Genomic DNA, 20,793 nt, shown 5'->3' with positions numbered 1-20,793 from the left:
CAGGAGCCGTGAACAGCCATGTAGAACAGCCAAATGCCTATCTTCCTGTTCTTCTAGATCTCCCAACAATCAACATCCTTGCCCAGAACCCCTTAAATCTGATGCCGGACTTATCTATCAAGATCTTGTCTTATGTGGCCCATGGGACTCTTCCAAAGGCCATATTTAGACTTAGGGTTTTCAAGCCTACCATTTCCATGTAGTTCCTACTAGGCCCCACAAACTGCTCCTGCAGACTGGGGGACTCTTCCAAGCAGCATTGAACGTGGTGCGACGAAATGCAGTTGAAAGAGAAAACTGGCAATATACATGTAGAGACATTCCGAAGGCACACATGGGCCTCACTGGATCCATATGTGGGTCTATTAGGAAAAAATAGTTCAAGTTGAATTCAATATTGAATAGACTGTTTGAAATGTACAATTCTAAAATTAGAGATCTTAATGTGATTGGACGTAATGGTGGGGTGGATGATGGCCCACAAACTGAATTTGAATCCTGGCAAGACAGAAGCACTGTGGGTCACAGGTCTTGGAAATATGTCAGTTGCCTTTCCAAGATGGGGTTGCACTCCCTCTGAAGGAACAGGTCCATAGTTTGGGAGTTCTAGATCCATTGTTGTCACTGGAGGCCCAGGTGGCCTTGGTGGCTGGGAGTGCCTTTACCAGCTTTGGCTGGTTTGCCTGCTACAGCATTTCCTAGACCATGATAGTTTGGCCATGGTGATGCATGCATTCAAGACTGGATTATTATACTATACTCTATGTGTGGCTACCCTTAGGCCTCATCCAGAAGCTGCAGCTTGTTCAGAATGCAGCTACAAGTCTGCTAACAGGCCTCTTTTTGGCAGCTTGTTACACCCCTGCTAAAAGAACTACACTGGCTGCAAATAAGTTACTGGGTCAAGTTTAACGTTCTGTTGTTAACATATAAAGCCCAAGCAACTTGGGACCAGGTTACCTTAGTGATCTCCTCATCCCTTATCTTCCTGCCCGGCCTTTGCAGTCCTCAGAAGGAACGTTTCCAACAGTGCCTCATGCTCCTGAGGTTCGCTTCAGGGCTACCTGTAACAGAGTATTTAGTTTTGCAGCACCTGCCCTCTGGAACACACTCCCTATGGACATTAGGCAGGCGTCTTCAGTTTTGATCTTCAGACCTCTGCTCAAGACCCACCTCTTTATGCAGGTTTTCCCTGAGGTGTGACCCAGCCAGTATCGTTATTCCCTACCTGTGATTTTTTTATTGTACTTTATTGTTATATTTTTACGGTTTTGTTATTATGGTTTACTGCTTTGATAGTTCACTGGAAAGTGGTATATAAGCCTGTGTTAAAAAATAATAAATACATACCTTGATAAAAGCTGTGAATAGTAAATCAGAAAAAAGTTAAGAAATTCTCAAACAAATGAATGTATATATTTCTAATTTGAATGTTCTTGAATTCAGAGACTGAAACAAGAACAATGTATGAAACTATTGAACTTGGCTAGGTGATACTTCTTTATTACCTTAAAATTCAGCAACAGAACTAAGACAATTGAATTAATCCTCAAAATCTAATTTTAAAATGTCAAATTTGAATTCTGGAGTTAGCAAATTTTAAAATTTGACAGATTTTGTATTTGGTTCTAGGGCAGATGCTGTTTGTATGAATTTTCATTCCTTCATTTTATGTTTGGCTCATTTTTTTTCCCTGTGAATCAAGTTGGTACAGAAAATCAGTAAGGACTTCCCTGTGGCTGTGGGCAGAATGTCACAACTCTTGTTTCCTAGGCATCTTGCAAGATGAGGGCTGATATCCAACTGGATTTGGGTCTGTTAATAATTCAGTAGTAGCCCAGAAACCATGTGTGTCCATCAATCCTTCTGGCTGCCTGCAGCTATAAAATGTCCATTGCTGCAGTGTACATTCACGCTTTATGACAAAGCAGTTATACATGGATGCTAGCTAATAAGATAAGTCTGTATTTAGACTCACGTGGCAGATCTTTTATTATTAACCCTGTCTTGCTTAAGGCAAACTTTTCCCCATATGTGGATGCGTCTATCACCACCAATTCTTAAAGGGTTTTCCTTTTACTTAGTAATTGGTTGCACCATTATTCTTTTAACAGCTGCGTCTCCTTCTGTTTCCTTCTTCCAGCAAATGCCAGATGTGAATGTGACTTGGGATGGAGAGGGCCCCCGGCAGCTGCAATCTGTAGACATTTCTATTGCTGTGGCAACTGACCGAGGTCTCATTACACCGATCATAAAAGATGCTGCAGCCAAGGGAGTTCAGGAAATTGCTGCTTCTGCCAAGGTAGGTCTCCACATTAATGGTGATCTTTTAGAGCATAATAGTGCTTACATCTGCAACCAAATGTAGGGGTGTCCCCCGCAGAAAACACACACGATCCCTTTTAGAAATGCTTTCAAACTGCTTTAAAGCTGCTTCACTCTTGGATATGAAACATCTGTGGTGATGTCCCATTCCACAGGAATTATTGTGTCTTGTTCCCTGGCAGGCATTCAGGGATTTTAAGTGAAATTAAAGTCAACAAATACATTTTGTTTCTTCCCTACATTTGTCTAAAAGTTCCCAAGATGGAGATTAATTCTGAGTACTGTTGCAGAAATTAGGGGCTATACATTCTATTCATTTCCTATTAACATAGGTCCGAATTATTATTCCCATATTGCAGACAGGAGCCTGAGACTGTGGTAGAGTGGCTTGCCTAGGACTACCTAGTGAGTTCATTGGAGTGGTGGGATACAAACCAGGTTCTTTTTTATTTGTAGCTCAGTCACTATGCTACATCAACTTCATAAAAGCTGGGAGGAAGATGGAAAAAACTGTAGAATCTTGAAAACAATTAGAATCACCAGATTGACTGAGAAGAATATCAGACAATTAACAAATATAACCAAGTCTAGAAAGCAGACCCAGATGGGAGAGACCACATACATAATTTTAGTTGAGGAGAAAGCCTTTGACATAGAAGAAATATCCTCTTACTCCCCAGGAATTTAATATGAGAAACATCTTCATAAATGGGATAAAATTGTTCTATTAAGCTGCAAGTATCACTGAGAGTTTTCTTGCGTAAATAGACAGAGCAGGCAGGATTGCCCATTATCATCCCTGCTTTTTGCTCTAGCTTGGGAATCTTTTGCAATTGTTGTAAGGAATGGAAGCACTATAGTATACAAAATTTGTTCAAAATAAAATTCAAAACATGATAGTCTATAGATAATGTTCCCATGATCAGGGTAAATCCAGAAGAATTTGTCGGCTTGCTGGGAATTGAGCAATGTATTTTGGAGAAATCTCAGGGTATACTGTGAATAGATCTAAATAAGAAATGAGTTTAGCGGAAGGCAGTATGGCAAACTGATTGCTCTTAGAACTTGCATCCCACAATGCAAGCAGTATGAAACTTATGGGTAAGAGCTCCAAGTAATATGAAAGACCTACCTTTGGGAAAGATGTTAAAGGTATTTATCGCTTTAATTTTAATTTTTAATTTTTTTTTACTGCTGACAGAAACCAGTGCTGCACCACAACAGCTTCCTTGTAATTAGATGGAAAGGAAAAATAGAGTTGGGTGTCATCAACGTACTGGTGACACCGAACCCCAAAACTCCAGACAACCTCTCCCAGTGGTTTCATGTATATGTTAAATAGCATGGGGGACAAAACAGAACACTGAGGAACTCCACAGGCCAATGGCCAGAAGTCCCCCAGTGCCACTGTAAAACAGTGCCTCCAAATCCCATCCCAGAGAGGCAGCCCAGAAGGATACCATGGTCAACTGTATTGAAAGCCGCTGAGAGATCCAGCAGAACCAACAGGGACACACTCCCCCTGTATAGTTCCCTGCGTAGGTCATCCACCAAGGTGACCAAAGCTGTTTCTGTCCCATAACTGGGTCTGAAGTCAGATTGAAATGGGTCTAGATCATCTATCTCATCCAGGAATCCCTGGAGTTGGGAGGCGACCACACACTCCAATATCTTGCCCAGAAATGAAATATTGGAGACTGGCTGATAATTATCCAATATGGTGGGGTTCAGGGAGGGCTTTTTTAACAGAGGTCTCACCACTGCCTCTTTCAGGCAGGCTGGAACTCTGCCTTGACCAAGGGAGGCATTAACCACTCCACTTACCCACTTGGCCAGTCCACCTCTGGCTGCTTTTATGAGCCAGGAAGGGTGAGGATCTAGAACACATGTGGTGGCTCTCACCTCTCCCAGGATCCTGTCCACATCCTCAGGCTGTTCAAATTGAAAAGTATCCAATAACACTGGAAGAGCAGGGGCCAAAGTTACATCCACTGGGTCTGTATCAACTATAGCGTCCAAATCAGAGTGGATCCAAGCGATTCTGTCTGCAGAGTGCTGAGCAAATTGTTCACAGCGGGCTGTTGAGAAGTTTAAATTCTCCTCATAGTGTCTAGGTGAGCATATTCAGTAAAGGAAGTGAGTGTGGGAGCATTCAGTTGGATTGGAGTATTGGAGTAAATAAGATTTGGAATTGAGATTTCAATTCCTGCATCACTTCAAAGGAAACATACATCACAATGATTTCCCAGTGGTATTATTCCAAGATTCATGCATATAAGCTTAGGCAATTGTTGGGAAAATTGTTGTCTGACTACTGATATATACGGTGGAATTGCCCTGAAATAAGACCATCTTGTGAAGAAGTATTAAAAGTGATTCACAACACTATGGGGCATAATCAGTCAGGAAATCCATGAACTATCTTCATAGAATCATATCATAGAATCATGGAATAGTAGGGTTGGAAGGGGCCTACAAGACCATTGAGTCCAACCCCCTGCTCTTGTAGGGATATATTTATGAGGTACGGAGAAAAGACCATCATAATTTTGCTGAATATTTATTGCAACAGCACAGATATGTATGGCAAAACCTTGGGAAATAAGGAGCTACAAGTAAAATGCTAATTGAAAAAGCCCTTTACACTAGCATTAATGAGGTCACAGGAAGTGAAATTGGATACTTTGAAGAAATTAGGTGAAACAAGAATAAGAGCAGATAATGTTTAGGACGTATTATAATCTTTTGGAATATCAGTGCCCATGATTACAGATTTACAGATTCAGAATTGGCAGGTAATAGGTACAAATAGGTTTTGCTGTGGTAAGAATTCTAAATTGGATTTTATTATATGTGTTACTTATGTAAAAATATGAGGTTTTTTTAATATTTGAGAATTTTCAGATAAAGAATGGGGCTCAGAGAAATTATGTGCTTATTATGTGCTCTGCATGTTCACTGATGCAGTATCAGGATGATAGTTTCTTCCGTTAACTGGTTGAACGTCTCTCTGTGTTTTTAAAGAACTGAAGAGAATGTAGATTATATTATTCTGACATTCTTGTTAATTTTTCCTTTGCACTTATTAACCTCCTATCATAGGGTTACGTGATTCTTCCTTTTTCCCCTTCTTCTCAGATAAACATTTAATAGTGTTGCACTCCTCCATTAAAATTTATATATGACCTTTTGACTCATGAGGAATCTGGTATGTTCATAGCCATCACCTACAAAAAGCCACTGGATCATAATCTGAAGTACTGCAGAGTTCTGCTGAGATATATATGAGGTCAACAATCTAGCTGTTTTAACTCTAATGTGCAGCAGGAAGTAGGCATATATAGTAAGAAGTATTAATCTCCAAATACTTAACTAGGCAAGTATTTTTCCATAAAGATAATGGATGGATTGCAGAAATCTGAGATGTTCATCTCTAACAATGAGCTTTGATTTTAATATCTTTAGCAGAATCCCATTTTAATACCACTGGGATATCCTTTACCATCAGAAATACTTCTAAAATAAAAGGTACATTACCACCACTGTGGTACCACAGTGGCTACCACCACAAGATTAATATTTTTGTGTTGAACATAAGTATTATTATCCCTATAAATATTTCCATGACCTGAATGTATTGAAAGGCTAAGACTGTTCAATAGCACTGTCCTCTCATGCACTGAAATTCTTAGAATATATATTATGTGCTTTGGCACAGTAGAATGTAAATACAGTAAATCAGTATTTATGTACATCAGTGTCAATTTAGTTTGCAAGGTTATCTTTTATCAGAGCTGAGCTGAATATTAATCAGTTTCTTGCTTTCTACATCAAAAGTTCCCACTTTGGCAGCCTAAGCAAAGATTCGGCTTGTCTGAGGCATTTCTGAGAAAAGATTTCAAACACTGCAGCTCTGAAGTCCCCAGAAAAGCCCTCAAGGGGCACGTAGACAAATTTTGCATTCTCGGCCAAAGGGATTTTTCAGTTCCTGTGCAAGCTGGGGAAAGCTTTACAGTCTCTGTTGTGAGGCTCTTCAGAAGGGATACAGAACGTCTTTCAGCCCAAGGGCCAAATTGTGCAGAAGGCTTTTGCTGCTAGTAACTGAGCTTCAGGAGAGGCATTTCAAGCTTTTAGAATGGAGGGGAAACTGTACAAAAGCTGGGAAACCACCAAACGATTGGTGGATGGAGGAAAGGAGACATGCTCTTCTGGGGAACCCTGGACACTCAGGTTGGGATCTCTGGAGGGCCAGATTTGGCCTCCAGACCTGAGGTTCCACACCCCTGCTCTACAGTCTTTAAGGGACATTCTGGAAGAGGCTTTCCAAGCTTTCAAGCTGCATGGGCTAAGCCATGGGAAGGGCTTTGGCTCTACCCAGCACTGCTCCAGACCCACTGACCACCCGATTGTGGTCCTAACCACTTTTCACTAATGCAGCCTTCCACTTTTAAAAGGTTCTCACTGCTGGCATAGGGACACATGGCTCTCCGAGGCTTGAGGCCCAGAAGCTTCCCTGAACCAGATCCTTTGGGGCTAGACCAGGGACTGCATGCTTTTCCCCATGAAAAACTGAGCTGCTTTTCCAGTGTGTCCCTATTTAAGGTCTTCCTGGGCTGAAGAACAACTCCACCCTTGTCTTTTTAGGCTTGTGCCAGGATTGTAAGAACTTTCCCGAGGGCATATTTTGTAGGACGTCCCTGGAGCTTCTGTGACCCTTCAAACATTTTTTAATGTTTTTAAGAAAGGCTGATGCCAAAAAATGGGCAAAACCCAGGTCAGGTATAGTGTTTCCTTGATTTCAAAAGGAAATAGGTTAAGCAGTGGGCAATGTGAATAGCCACTGAGTTTCTTCATACCACCAGTGGCAAGAGGCAAAGGTGAATGAGACGTTTTTGTTTATGGAAATGGCAAATAGTATTCAATCTTTCCTTGGAATAAAAATCTAAGCATCATGGTTCCACAAAGGCCTTGTCAGCGCACCAGTAGTATCCACTCTTTCCCTGTCTGAATTTTCTGTGACTTACAGAGAATGGTGTGGTGGGAAGGGATTTCTGTCTTTCTCATTATGCTGCCTTGCAGAAGCTGTAAAACTCATTCTGCTTCCTGGACAGCATCCTAGGTCCGCTGAAGCAAAAATGCCCAATTCTTTTAGTCTCAAATAAATCCAAATTGGAACACAATTTTAGTTACAATAACCTGTAGTGGAATCTGTTCCAAGAGAACCGCATCACTATACAATCTGTGATAGTGTTATATCGGAGGGAAGCTTTGTTCAAGAAATTTCAGGTGATTGTGGGCAATCCTGTTGACATATTGACTAGTTTTTTATTAAAAGATGAACAAAAATATATTACAAGCGCTCTTAGATGTGTTCTTTAGTTGACAACGATAAGGGAAAGTTCTGAAAATCACAATTGTATTGATTCTGCATATAGCCATCTTGGCTGATTCCTTTTATTTTGTTCTGTTTTAGTTAGCCAAAATATATAAGTGGTATGAATAATCTTTGATTTTTTATTTTGTTGCTGTTTTATGTTGAAATTGCAGTGACTAGTCAATAAATGTCTATTGTTCATTTCTATAAAGTTGTAAATTATCAGTGACACCTGAATCACAAATATAATTGCCATAAATTTGCATCATTCAGTTCCAAACATTTCCTGTGAATATCTCATGTTTAAAAATGCATTTGGAGGCAGTGATGTCTTGCGTATTTTTCATGTATCCAAATGTGTTATATGAAATGACAGAAAATGATAATTTTTCATGGGTTTTGTTGCCTCCGGGAGGAATTGAATTAACACCACATTATCCCCACCCATCACATTTCAGGGCTTACATTTTCCTCTGTCATTTGGCTTGAATACAGTTGGGTGGGATTTCCTATCAATGTTAATGGTCATTTATTTAATTTTCCTTTAAAAAATGTTTTTCTTATGCATGTCACTAACTGACATATTTCTACATGTGTTACATGTACAAATAAGATGACATCAAAATAATTGTTCTGTTGGAGTTTGCAGGTTGTAGACATGACTGTGGCTGTTGAATAACCAAATGTTTTCTATAAGGCAAATATGAAGCTAAGGCAATTTTACTGCATGCTATGGAGTTTTAAGAGGCTAACTGAAGAATCGCAATAAAAATTTCCCTCCTACACCCGAAGTTGTTCCCTAATTGGATACCTGTTCTCAGAAGATACAAATGTATGAGTCCTAGCTGTCGCAAATTGCAGTTGCTGCTGTCTAAATTCATTGATAACTCTCCCCCATAAGATCAAGTTCTAACAGAAACATGTATAGAAGCAGAATACGTTTAAGAACATAATTATTTTTTTTATAAATATATCTATTTTCGTGAAAGTCACACTGCTTTAAAATGTATGTTTGGATTTTACTTTCTTAGGCTCTAGCAAAGAAAGCAAGAGATGGAAAGTTGCAACCGCAAGAATATCAAGGAGGATCTTTTAGGTATTTTAAAGGCATTTTAATTACTAAATATTAGTAGTATGGGATGAAGTTGTGCTCCAGGGTGTTTGTGTCTGAGATTATTGCCAGGTCTGCAAGCAAAGCATTGAACTTGGATTCTCTTTGCTTTTTATAATAGGCTGCCTACATATAGGCATATCTGATTTTTTCTCTCTCTTGTGGCATGAACATAGGTTTTCTCCAGCTTAGCTCCTCAAATGACATCCATACTTGTTCAGAATGCAGTTCTGATTTCCATTTCATCCTTCCTGCTGTTCAGCAGGCGTCCTGACGGACTAGTTTTTGAATTCCTTGTTCAAGTGCCTTGCATGTTTATCTGACTAAGGCTTTGTTCGGTGCTTTATTTTTTTAAAGTCATTTTTTCCAAACTTGTAAATCTGCTTTGGGGTGGGGGGTGGAGTTGGAGGCAGCAGATGGCTTCAGTGCTGCACAGCTGAAATGGCACTATGCAAGAATTACTATAAGTAGGAGCCAGTGTCATTTATACTGGGGCGTGGAACCAGCTAGAATCAGAATTTACATATTTGTGACTACACATAATACCGTTGGTTCTTAATTTCTCCAGTCGCCCTGTCATACCTGTGGCCAGAGTGGTAAAAGGCAGTACATTTTCTCTTTTCAGTACTTGTTTGTGGGTAAGGTAGGCGTTCTAATCTGAGTGATGTGTTCGTTTCACCCTTTTTCCAGTTTACAGAAGGGAGGAGGCAATCTGTTGTGTGTGTTCATGTTACATTGCTGCTGGTAGCCTCTGACATACTGTCAGAACAGACACAGACAGGGGTAGTTCTTCTGAGTTAGCATGAGCATGATCATCTGTACATGGTGTTAGGAAAAGCCTGGGCCTTAAAGAAAATCTTCTGTATACATTGTCCTTCAGGGTAGAAATGTTGTTTATTTGTTATTATCATTTTCCCCTTCTTGTTTTCTACACCGAAGATGTTTGTGAAAAATCCCAGATGGTAAGAATGTTGGGTGTATGGAGACATTACAACTGCTCACTACTAAGGTTATTTATTATAATTTCCCTTCCCATATCCTACAAAAGCATTAAATGAAATAGCAGTGACGGCATCTTTACTGGAATTGTCATGATCAATTTATGGCATGGAAGAGGCTTCTTACCTAGCAGGGAGAAATAATTGAATCCAATCTGCAGAATACCTAGACAGGAAGTCATGAAACACTTTCCTCCTTTTATCAGATTTTCCTGCTGTTGATTCTAGTGTCATCAAGCAAGCAAGTTTGCTTTCTATCACCTTGGATTCCTTCAGATAGATTTTTCCCTTGTCTTATTAGACACTGGTTGTGCAAAACCAAAAAGTGGCAATATAGTCTTATAAACGTAGGAGATAGGTTTCTCAAAATGCAAATAAGCAATATAAAGGGCCTAATTATATCCCAGTCTTAAATCCTATGAATTCACAGTAGTTTATAGAGATGAATGAGTTCAAAGTCAGGTCAGAAATTGGTATGTGTTTTTCTGCAATCATTATATTTCACTATCTGTAGGAGACTGTGTGGGACATGATTCATTTGTTTGTTGTCCAGTATCAGCACCCCAGGGCCACTTTTCCAATTAAACCTTTTATGTTGAGCAATTCTCTGCCAATGAGTACTCAGCACTTAACAGCTAGTGCCTCAACAGCTATGGTTCATCACATGGAATATTAAATCAGCCTCTGGCTATGGTATGTAGGGAATGGCAAATGAGTAGAAGATGGGAAAAGCCTGACAGCTTTGTCGCTGTTTTTACATAGCTAAAGTCGACTTTTTGAAGAAAAAAAATCAAAAGGTCCAGTATTTTTGGGTGCAATCCTATGCATGTTTAGACAGGAAAAAGTCCTACAACTCCCAGCAATACCCAGCCAGCCATGCATAGGATTGCGCCCGTAGCCTCCTAAAAATACTCACACTGATGCTGATATAAAAGCTATATGAAATGCTATATATAATTCATCTCAACAAGAAGAAGGAACTGTTTCGTTTGTGTGATTATTAATCATTTTAATTTAGTATTTTAATTACTTGATTGTAATACAATGAGATAAATTTAGGAACTGGAACGCTTGTTATGGTATTCAAATTTGTTAAACATTTTCTACATCAGTACCATTCCTTAGCAGTTTCCCCTATATGTTTTCAAAGTGCCTTGTCATACTTATACCTCTATGTCTTTCTGTCCCCTCCACCCTCTCTCTCTTCCCCCTTCTCACAACAGCATTTCAAATCTAGGCATGTTTGGCATCAGTAGCTTCATTGCAGTCATAAACCCTCCTCAAGCCTGTATCTTAGCTGTGGGGCGAGCTCGACCAGAACTCGCGATCGTGGTGGACAAAGAAGGGAATGAGAAACTTCAGCAACACCAGCTCCTGACAATAACACTGTCAAGTGATGGCCGAGTGGTAGATGATGAACTAGCTTCAAAATTTCTAGAGAGCCTTAAAGCTAATTTGGAGAATCCTGTCCGTCTTTCCTTGTGTTAAAATGGTCAAGATTTGTTCCTCATCTTTGCAAAATATGGAAATAGAACTACAAAAAGAGATAAAAGAAAGCCAGGTACAAAAGATAGGAAGATACATGTAGTCTGAGATGGACAATTACACTGTTTATTTATTTGAATTAACTTGAAAGACTTCTAGAGATTTCCACCTCTTGGCTTTTATATGCTGAAATACTGTTAAACATATTGAATTTATAAAGCTGTTTTAGAGCAATCGCACAATGTGCTCTGTTATATAAGGTGGCTGTATCAGATGTGGGTATCTTGGATAACCCTGAATGGATATGTCTGTGTGAAAAGCAGTAAAATGGGAACAAAACCATCCTTTCCTTCAGGGCTAAACTTTTTTCAGAGTAAGACAAAATGTCTTTTAAGTCTAGCCAGCCTTAGAAGTCGGCATGCAATTAGTCTGTGTCAATGATGCTGCTGTTTAATAGAGAAACAGAGTGTTCCAATTAGAACTAGGATCAACTATGAGAATCTGAGACCTTTGCTAGGAATTCTTTGTGATGGTTCTCGGCATACCATAGGCACAATGGCTTTAATGATGTTACAATACTTTAGAGATGTAAAAAGTGTAACAGGCCAAGATTAAATTATATAGCAAATATAAGTGGAGGAAATTTGTATAAATATTTAATACAAATAACAATTTCATGCCTTGTGCTGACTTGAAAATGCACATAGTATTAAAAATGAACAACACAATTCAGCATTCTACTATTGTGCTATACATGTTATCTGTCTGCAGTTTCTCATTCATCTTTATTATTCTGACCTTTGACTACAACCCTGCCCACAATTAGGCCTATATCAATCTTTTTGAAGCCTATTGTAATTTAGCTACATATTCTATGTGAAAGATTTCAAGTTATATTGCTTAGTATAGCTTCATTTCAAACGTACATTCTTGCAGAAGTTTAAAATGAAAAAAGTCCTTTGAAAATGAAATCTATGGTCCATGCAACAGGGCTGGAGAAAGTGGGCTTTCCCTCTCCTCCTTCCCTATGGCAGCCCCTCCAAGCTCCCACCACAATGCTACACAGAGGATTGGGGACCTTGCTGGATGGGCCTCTGCCCAGTTTTCGAGGATCTCCCCTGCACCACAGCTTACCCCATTCAGCAGGGTCCCTGCTTCTCTGTAGCATTTTCAGGGGGCTGGAGGGCTACAGTGGAGAGTGGGGAGGGAAAGTCTGCTTCTGTCAGCCCCATTACACATACCTAAATCTGGATCCCACCCTATATTCATGGTTGAACCCCGAACTTGAACATGAACAAGAACGCAATTCCTACGAAAATATCCCGAACTTTGCATTCGTGTTCAAAAGTGCAGACTTGGATAAATGTGGATTTCCCCCCAAATCCACATTTTTATGCTTTAGCATATGGGGGGAAATGTGCATTTTCAATTGGTGAAAATACACATTTTTTAAAATTGGGAAAAATGCACACTTTAAAAAAATGCACATATTTTTCCGATAGGAAAATAAAAAGACGCTCAAGTTTAGGGAGGAATTTGGAGAACCTCAACTAGCAGCCACATTGCATGTTTGCCCATCCCTCCTACATGTTACAAAAGGTATGTACATCCATCACGTGCAACAAAGTGCATGTAGGATTCATAAAGTTTCTTACACAGAAGTGACATCAGAAATTAAACCTGTATAAAGTAGCTCTGATAGCAAAAGTCATCTTTAAGTTGCAGTCCTGTACCCACTTACCTGGAGTAAGCCCCACTGAACTCGGTATGATTTGCTTCTCAGTAAATAAGGAATTGTGCTGCTAGTATACAGTACAATGGGCAAATCTACACAAACCAAAACAACTTCCATGAGTCTTTTGATCTCCATAGTTGCATAATTATTAACAAAGTATAACCTGTCTTTATACACACACTAATAAGTGTTCAACTTCTAATTACAGTAACTTCATCTTGGCTGCCTAACTACATTGGAATGATATTTTTCACTCTGCCTTAATACTATTGTGCGGTTAATATATATGCTAGACAAAAGTAGATTCTACCAGTCAAGTTTTTCCTAATCCATGATGATGGTTCCACATGCCCAGCCAAGCTGGAAGCTTGCCAGTAGACCCATAAACTCTTAGACAATTGTTTGGAATTGTCAGACATGTAACATTGTCAGACATGTTTCATTTATTGCCACCACAAATGTAAGAGGAACCATATTTTATATATACATATTTCCCTTCTCTCTACCAATCTGTTTACAGAAATCTAAGAAATGTGAAGCATCAGACTTGGTGTTCTGACATAACCATGCAACCCTATATTCGTGGTTGAACTGTCTTCTCCACTTTTCCTTCAGAGGATATTCAGACTAGAGCAGGCTAGGAGGAGAATGAGACTTGAACTTCTCAGTCTACACTTAACTGATGTGTTCATTATACCCAGTGGTATAAGCCAGCTCTTGTATATAACTTGTATAAAGATATTGTTTTGAGTCTAAGAAATTGCCAGATGTTATTGGATGGAAAGAGAAGGCTTGTCTCTGGATTGCAACAATACAAAATAGTACTGATTTGGCATATATTGTGCAATACTTAAAACCATATACATGGCGGTATAAAGCTATTTTTCTTCATATTAAATGGTATACAGCTGTGTAAAAAGTTGGCAATTACATTTAACCAAGCTTCTTGCCCAGATTTAGTTCAACAAGAAGAGACAAAATCAAACAGGATGGGGTTTGCACAAATACTTGAGGCCTCACCACCATACACATAACTTTGAGGCTTGTCCTGATTGCAACCCTATTGTAGGTACAGCCATCGCAGAATTCCAGTGTGTTAACCCTGTATCTGAACAATCTTGGATATTTCTGAAGTTTAAAATGATTAGTTCTACAATCGTAAAATATTAATTGAAAGTAGGTTCACTTGGAATCAGTGGGGGAGACCTTCGAAATATAAGTGCTCGGGATTGGATTGCAAATTATGAGCTTAGAACAAGCATACACAGTTCAAAATAGGCCAGTTTCCAAAGCAAAAATGTATGCACTATGCTGAACTTAGGATTCTGTGAGAGTACATGCTTTAATGCTCACTGAGCAATGTGTTCTGGTAAATTGCATGATATTGCATAAGACAACGTGTTCTATAATTACCCCTAATATTAGAATGAGTACAGAGTTTCCATATGCTTTAAACCAGTGGGTATTCACCCAACCATCTAGTTCTTCTCTATGAAAGTCTCTCAGGACTTTTGCAAAAGTTAGCCCTAGATAGGCCAAGCATAGGGGGAGCGCCTTCTGCACTTAGAAGTCTTGCTCTGAGAAAACTGAAGCTTCTCTACTGAGTAGAATTAAGGGGATTGCCCAACTTGACTGGAGAGATTCAGGGAAAGTTTCACCAGCTTAGAATGCAAAGACAAGCCATCCAAGAAAATACAGGGATTTCCCTGTCATAGGACCTCGTCTTCCCCAGAAAACACATAACCTAAGTAAAGATGCATAGAGTTTTAGCCCACAAGGATTTGCAAGGCTGGCATTTCCATACCAGTGGGCTGTAATTAATGGACTAAAATAAGAAACTGGCAAGCTAAAAAAGCAAAGCTTGCTGGTTCTGTTTGGTCTGAATTCAGAACAAATATTTTCTGGTTGAAAATACTAAGATATGAAAGGTTACAAACATGTTTTGCATGGTTCAGTGTTTAACAAATGTAATACTTCAAATAAAATGAGCTTTAAACTAATGGCTATTTCATCTGTTCTTTGCAAGTATTCCAGTGATGGTACTATTAACCAAAGCCAAAAAAAATGGTTGGAGTTTTTTGGATGGAGTAAAAGGCAGCTCAAAAATCGTTTTAAATGAAATTTAAAAACATTGTATTGACAAAGTATTAATACTGAGAGAGTACTTAAAAGAAAGAATGGTATGCTTACGTGTGCCTAATATTTTACGTGGAGAACTTTAAGCAAATGCATTTGTGTTTTGAAATGTATATTGTGCTTGGCATCATTTTAAGAAACATAATGTACCCTTCCTAATCTAATTAATCTCTAATTTTGTTTCCACTTTGAAAATGTTCTGCTCTTCTGATCTCTAGAGATAGGCAAAACTACCATTGAATACAACCGTAGTGGAAAGTGCTTCCACTAGCACAAATTGGGACACTCAATTTTTAGCAATCTGCCCTAACTATTATAGCCCTCTGTGCCATACCCTATTCTGTTCTGGAGGGTCCTGAAATGCCCAGGAGCAGTTGGGGGGGGGCAGCTGGGGTCTTAGCTGGGATGGGGGAGATCAATGAAAATCAGATGCCCTGATTTGCACAACACAAGTTCCAGGGTTTGATACTGTTGAATAAAAAAGTATATAAATTTCATTTCCCATCATTTTGGTTGCAAGTGATGTTTAGAGAAAGCATGTACCAAGTACAACTTAATAATGTGACAGTGCATCAGCTGGTCATAGAATCATAACATCATAGAATAGTAGGGTTGGAAGGGGCCTACAAGGCCATCGAGTCCAACCCCCTGCTCAATGCAGGAATCCAAGTCAGAGCATCCCTGACAAATGGCTGTCCAGCCTCATCTTGAAGGCCTCCAGTGTGGGAGAGCCCACCACCTCCCCAGGTAATTGGTTCCATTGCCGTATTGCTCTAACAGTCAGGAAGTTTGTCCTGATGTTCAGCCGGAATCTGACTTCCTGTAACTTTAGGCCATTATTCCGTGTCCTGCACTCTGGGATGATCGAGAAGAGATCCTGGCCTTCCTCTCTGTGACAACCTTTCAAGTACTTGAAGAGCGCTATCATATCTCCCCTCAGTCTTCTCTTCTCAAGGCTAAACACGCCCACTTCTTTCAGTCTCTCTTCATAGGGCTTTGTTTCCAGTCCCCTGATCATCTTTGTTGCCCTCCTCTGAACCCTCTCCAGTTTGTCTGCAACCTTCTTAAAGTGTGGTGCCCAGAACTGGACACAGTACTCCAGATGAGGCCTAACCAGTGCTGAGTAGAGGGGAACTAGTACTTCCCGGGATTTGGAAGCTATGCTTCTATTAATGCAGCCCAAAAGAGCATTGGCCTTTTTTGCAGCCACATCACATTGTTGGCTCATATTCAGCTTGTGATGGACAACAATTACAAGATCCTTCTCGCTTGTGGTGTTGTTGAGCCACGTATCCCCCATCTTGTAACTGTGCATTTGGTTTCTTTTTCCTAGGTGCAGAACTTGGCATTTATCCCTATTAAATGTCATTCTGTTGTTTTCTGCCCAGCACTCCAGTCTATCCAGATCACTTTGAATTTTGTTTCTGTCTTCCCGGATATTAGCTATCCTGCCCAATTTTGTGTCATCTGCAAATCTGATCAGCATTCTCTGCATCTCCTCCTCCAAGTCATTCATAACAATGTTGAAGACCACTGCGCCCAGGACTGAGCCCTGCAGTACCCCACTCGTTACCTCCCCAGTTTGAGATGGTCCCATTGATAAGCACTCTTTGAGTCCAATTCTGTAGCCAACTGTGGATCCACCGGATCGTTGTTTCATCTAGCCCACTTTGAGCTAGTTTGCTCATCAGGATATCATGGGGCACTTTGTCGAAAGCTTTGCTGAAGTCAAGGTATATTATGTCTACAGCATTCCCACAGTCCACAAGGGAGGTTACTTGATCAAAAAATGAGATCAGATTTGTCTGGCAGGATTTGTTTTTGACAAATCCATGTTGGCTTCGAGTAATCACGGCATTGTTTTCAAGGTGCTTCCAGATGGATTGCTTTATCATCTGCTCCAGGATTTTCCCAGGGATTGATGTCAGACTGACTGGTCTGTAGTTCCCAGGTTCCTCCTTTTTACCCTTTTTGAAGATAGGGACAACATTAGCCCTCCTCCAGTCATCTGGCACTTCCCCCGTCCTCCATGATTTCTCAAAGAGAATAGACAGCGGTTCTGAGAGTTCTTCTGCTTGTTCCTTTATTACTCTAGGATGCAGTTCATCTGGCCCTGAGATTTGAACTCATTCAAAGTACTTAGGTGTTCCTTGACCATATGCCTATTAATCTCAAGCTGCAATCCTGCCCCTTCAGCTTGTACTTCGCCTTTGCCAGGGGGGTCATAGACCCTCTTTTGGGAGAAGACTAAGCCAAAGTAGGAATTGAGCACCTCTGCCTTTTCTTTGTCATCTGTTATCGTTTTGCCATCCTTATTTAATAGCTGAACCTCCCTTTCTTTCCTCTGCCTTTTACTATGCACGTAGCTGAAGAAAGCCTTTTTGTTGCTTTTAGCATCCTTCACTAACCTCAGCTCGTTCTCATCTTTAGCCTTCCTGATGCCATCCCTGCAATTCTGTGCTACCTGCCTGTTCTCTTCCTTTGTTGCTTGGCCTTCTTTCCACTTCCTATATGTGTCCTTTTTTGTTTTCAGGTCCTCCCTATGCTTTTTGTGAAGCCACATTGGCTTCTTCTGTTGTCTTCCACCTTTTCTTCTTGTTGGAATGGTTTGTAATTGTGCCTTGAGAATTTCCTTTTTTAAAAGCTCCCACCCATCTTGGACTCCTTTTCTCATTAGCGTCGCTTGCCTTGGGACCTTACTGATCATTGTTCTGAGTTTATTGAAATCAGGTTTCTTAAAATCCAGGGTACGCATTTGACTACACTCGGCTTTTGCTTCCCTTAGAACCAAGAATTCAAGTACAACATGGTCGCTTTCCCCCAGAGTTCCTGTAACTGCTATTTTATCCACTAAGTAATCTCTGTTGGTTAGGATCAAGTCAAGGATAGCCGATCCTCTAGATCCTTCCTCTACTTTCTGTAGGAGGAAGTTATCTGCCACACAAGTCAGGAATTTCTTGGAGGGGCCATGTTTTGCAGAATTTGTCTCCCAGGAAATATCGGGGAAATTGAAGTCCCCCATTACTACTACATCATGCTTCCTTAAAACATTGGCTATTTGCTTTTCAAAAGTTTCATCCTTGTCTTCTCCTTGATTGGGTGGCCAGTAGTAGACTCCGACCACCAGGTTCCTTTTATTCTTTGCACCATTTATTTTGATCCAGATGCTCTTGATGGGGCTACCAAGCTCATCCTCCTGTATTTCTGTGCAGAGATATGTATTTTTCACATACAGTGCAACCCCACCTCCCTTTCTGTTCCTCCTGTTCTTTTTGAACAAGTTATATCCTTCAATTGCTGTATTCCATTCATGAGAGTCATCCCACCAAGTCTCAGTTATACCTATCGAGTCATAATTTCCCTCCTGTATTAAGAGTTCGGTCCAATAACTTCAATCCTGAAGATAGTTTCTTTTTAACTCTGCCAGTTGACTGAACATTTTATAGTTGACTGCCTTTTAACCAATTAGATGTGTATGTTACAAAGCCACATTGAAGTTGCTGTTTTGAAGAATTGAAAGGAACAGAATCATTACTCCGAGAAGGTACAGTTTATTAAATAGCTGTCACTCATTGCTAGGACATCTGTTACTCTTCCCTTCATCCAATTTTGTAAGATGGAAAATTCCCTATTATAAAAATACACACACATAGCTTTATGTAAACACACACACACACACAAGTTCAAGGTTCATTTGGTATGGTGGAAGATCCATACAAAAAACACTCAGAATTGGTTTGAATTGTGCAGTGCTTGCTCCAATTCCTTGTGGTTCTTACTGTTAAAAGAAATGTAGAAGACAGCTCTCCTTTAAAGAAAGCCAATGGCAGCAAAAGAAAACCAACAGATCTTTGTGTCCTTTGTGGCACTAAGTTCTTTAGAAGTCCCATGCTCCAAATACTGTATTTGTTGCAAACTAAATGGACTCAATCATGGGCCATGCAAGTAAGTCTGCTTTTTTAGGCTTATTGGGCGTTCTCAGATGAGTTAGTGGTGGTAACCAGAAAAGACCAAAGTCAGACCAAATTAGTAAAATAGTGGTAGAAGATTTATTCGATGGAAACTGATGAAAGCATGCAGACTCGGCAATAACTGAAATACAAGGGCAGGGGGGAATACATGAATGATATAATGTAAATGGAATGATATTATATAAATGGAAAAGTACAAGATGATATGACTGGAAAAATGTGAGAAATTAAATACAGAAACAATACACAAATAAGATGGTACAGTGGGGATATAAAGATAGCAATTTCCACAAAAAATAAAGTAATTGCCAGACAGCTCTCAATAAAGCATGTATGTTACTGAGCCCTGTATTATGAGCAGTCCAAACTAGTTAAAGCTTACTAAGTTACTAGCTATGTAGTAGTTTAACTTAAAAATTCAGGAAAGGGTGCAGGGAGCAAAGTATACCTATCCAAGCAAGACTTCAAGGAATGGGTTCCTGTGGGCTCAAGTGAAAGCTGAGCAAGATTAATCCAGGAGATCCTGTATATACATATGAACCAGAAGGTTCTAGATGCACAATTCATGAAGATACAATTAGGGGGTGGGTTTGAAAATAGGGGGGGGGGGTTGAAAATAAAATAGTAAGCCTCACAAAGGAATAAATAAATATTTAAAATAAATAAATATTTAAAAACTACAAAGAAACCTGGTTCTATTCATGAGCTTAGCATCCAGACCTAAAAGTCTGGCTCAGGAAAAAAAAGGGGAAAGCAGCTTCGAAAACTGCTGAAGGAGGGACATGTTCAAGGCAAAAAAAAAAAAATTCTGAAGGAGAAGACGAAAAGGCAAGCTGGAATGTAAAAAAGGCCAAGAACAAGCAAACATCTGAATCTGCTAGCAAAATTGGAGTCAAGCTATGAAATGTTGTGAACCCCAGTACTGAGGTGCAGTCACTTTTTGATCCACCGAAACCACTAAATTTTCTTATCTTGTGATTTGCCCTTTTTCCCTTCTCCCTAAAAGTAATTCTCTATTGGGGAATTCCAGGTCACAGGGCAGAACCTGCAGGGCACCATGTTGGGGAAGGCTGCCCTAGATCTTACCAGGGTACAGTGGAACATTCCAGGCTCACGGAGCTGTTTCCCATAGGGAATAATAAAACCTTGTAACTTCTATACATACTGGTCTATTCCATGGTTTGATTGAAGCTTTGTTAGCATTAACTCTCTTTTCCTGCATCCCAGACTCCAGGCAGTGAGAACTTTCTACCCTCAAGAAAGGCAGGCTTGCTTGTGAGCCAGCGTTGACTCCCATTTGACTTTGTTTCATGTCTCTCTTTTAAGTCCCCCATCACTCCGGAACCCTCCAAAAGTAACCTGAGCTACAGGCCAGATTTTAATTTATGATTAAAGCTTTAGGCTAATTACAATGATTAACCATTGCAGATCTAGACTTTCACAGGCAAATGTAGAGTTTGACCAGCAGAGGGCAATCTGAGCAGTCCAATTATTTATTTTATGGATTAATTCTATTATTTTCAGGTTTCTCCATAGCTAGACCTTGGTTACTGCCCATTAAATATGCCTAATTAATTGTGGAGCATTATATTTTAAAGATGCTTTATCTGGAGAAAGTATGCATATTAACGACTAGTCATTTGGATTGTTCAGTCCGA

At 39.8% G+C, this 20,793-nt stretch overlaps 1 protein-coding gene across 2 annotated transcripts in view; it reads left to right on the top strand.

The window, feature by feature from the left end:
• PDHX (pyruvate dehydrogenase complex component X) overlaps window positions 1–15,031 on the top strand; it is a 68,686-nt gene extending 53,655 nt beyond the window's left edge. The window contains exons 9-12 of one of the 2 annotated variants that reach the window (XR_014790436.1): window positions 2,144–2,302; window positions 8,731–8,795; window positions 11,032–12,294; window positions 12,506–15,026. Coding sequence is in view for 1 of the 2 variants with exons in the window: in XM_084851468.1 (XP_084707594.1) it covers window positions 2,144–2,302; window positions 8,731–8,795; window positions 11,032–11,296 (489 nt within the window). In the remaining variant the exon portion in view is untranslated. Of the gene's footprint in view, window positions 1–2,143; window positions 2,303–8,730; window positions 8,796–11,031 lie in introns of both variants that reach the window. The other variant, XM_084851468.1, reaches the window with a different exon arrangement.
• The last annotated feature ends 5,762 nt before the right edge of the window (window positions 15,032–20,793 follow it).

The sequence above is a fragment of the Heloderma suspectum genome, chromosome 1 (assembly GCF_057233095.1).
Source record: "Heloderma suspectum isolate Gila_16-S chromosome 1, 16-S_ref, whole genome shotgun sequence".
Lineage (NCBI taxonomy): Eukaryota > Metazoa > Chordata > Lepidosauria > Squamata > Helodermatidae > Heloderma > Heloderma suspectum.
The sequence above is the reverse complement of the archived record's forward strand: the minus strand, read 5'-3'. Positions and strand labels throughout refer to the sequence as shown.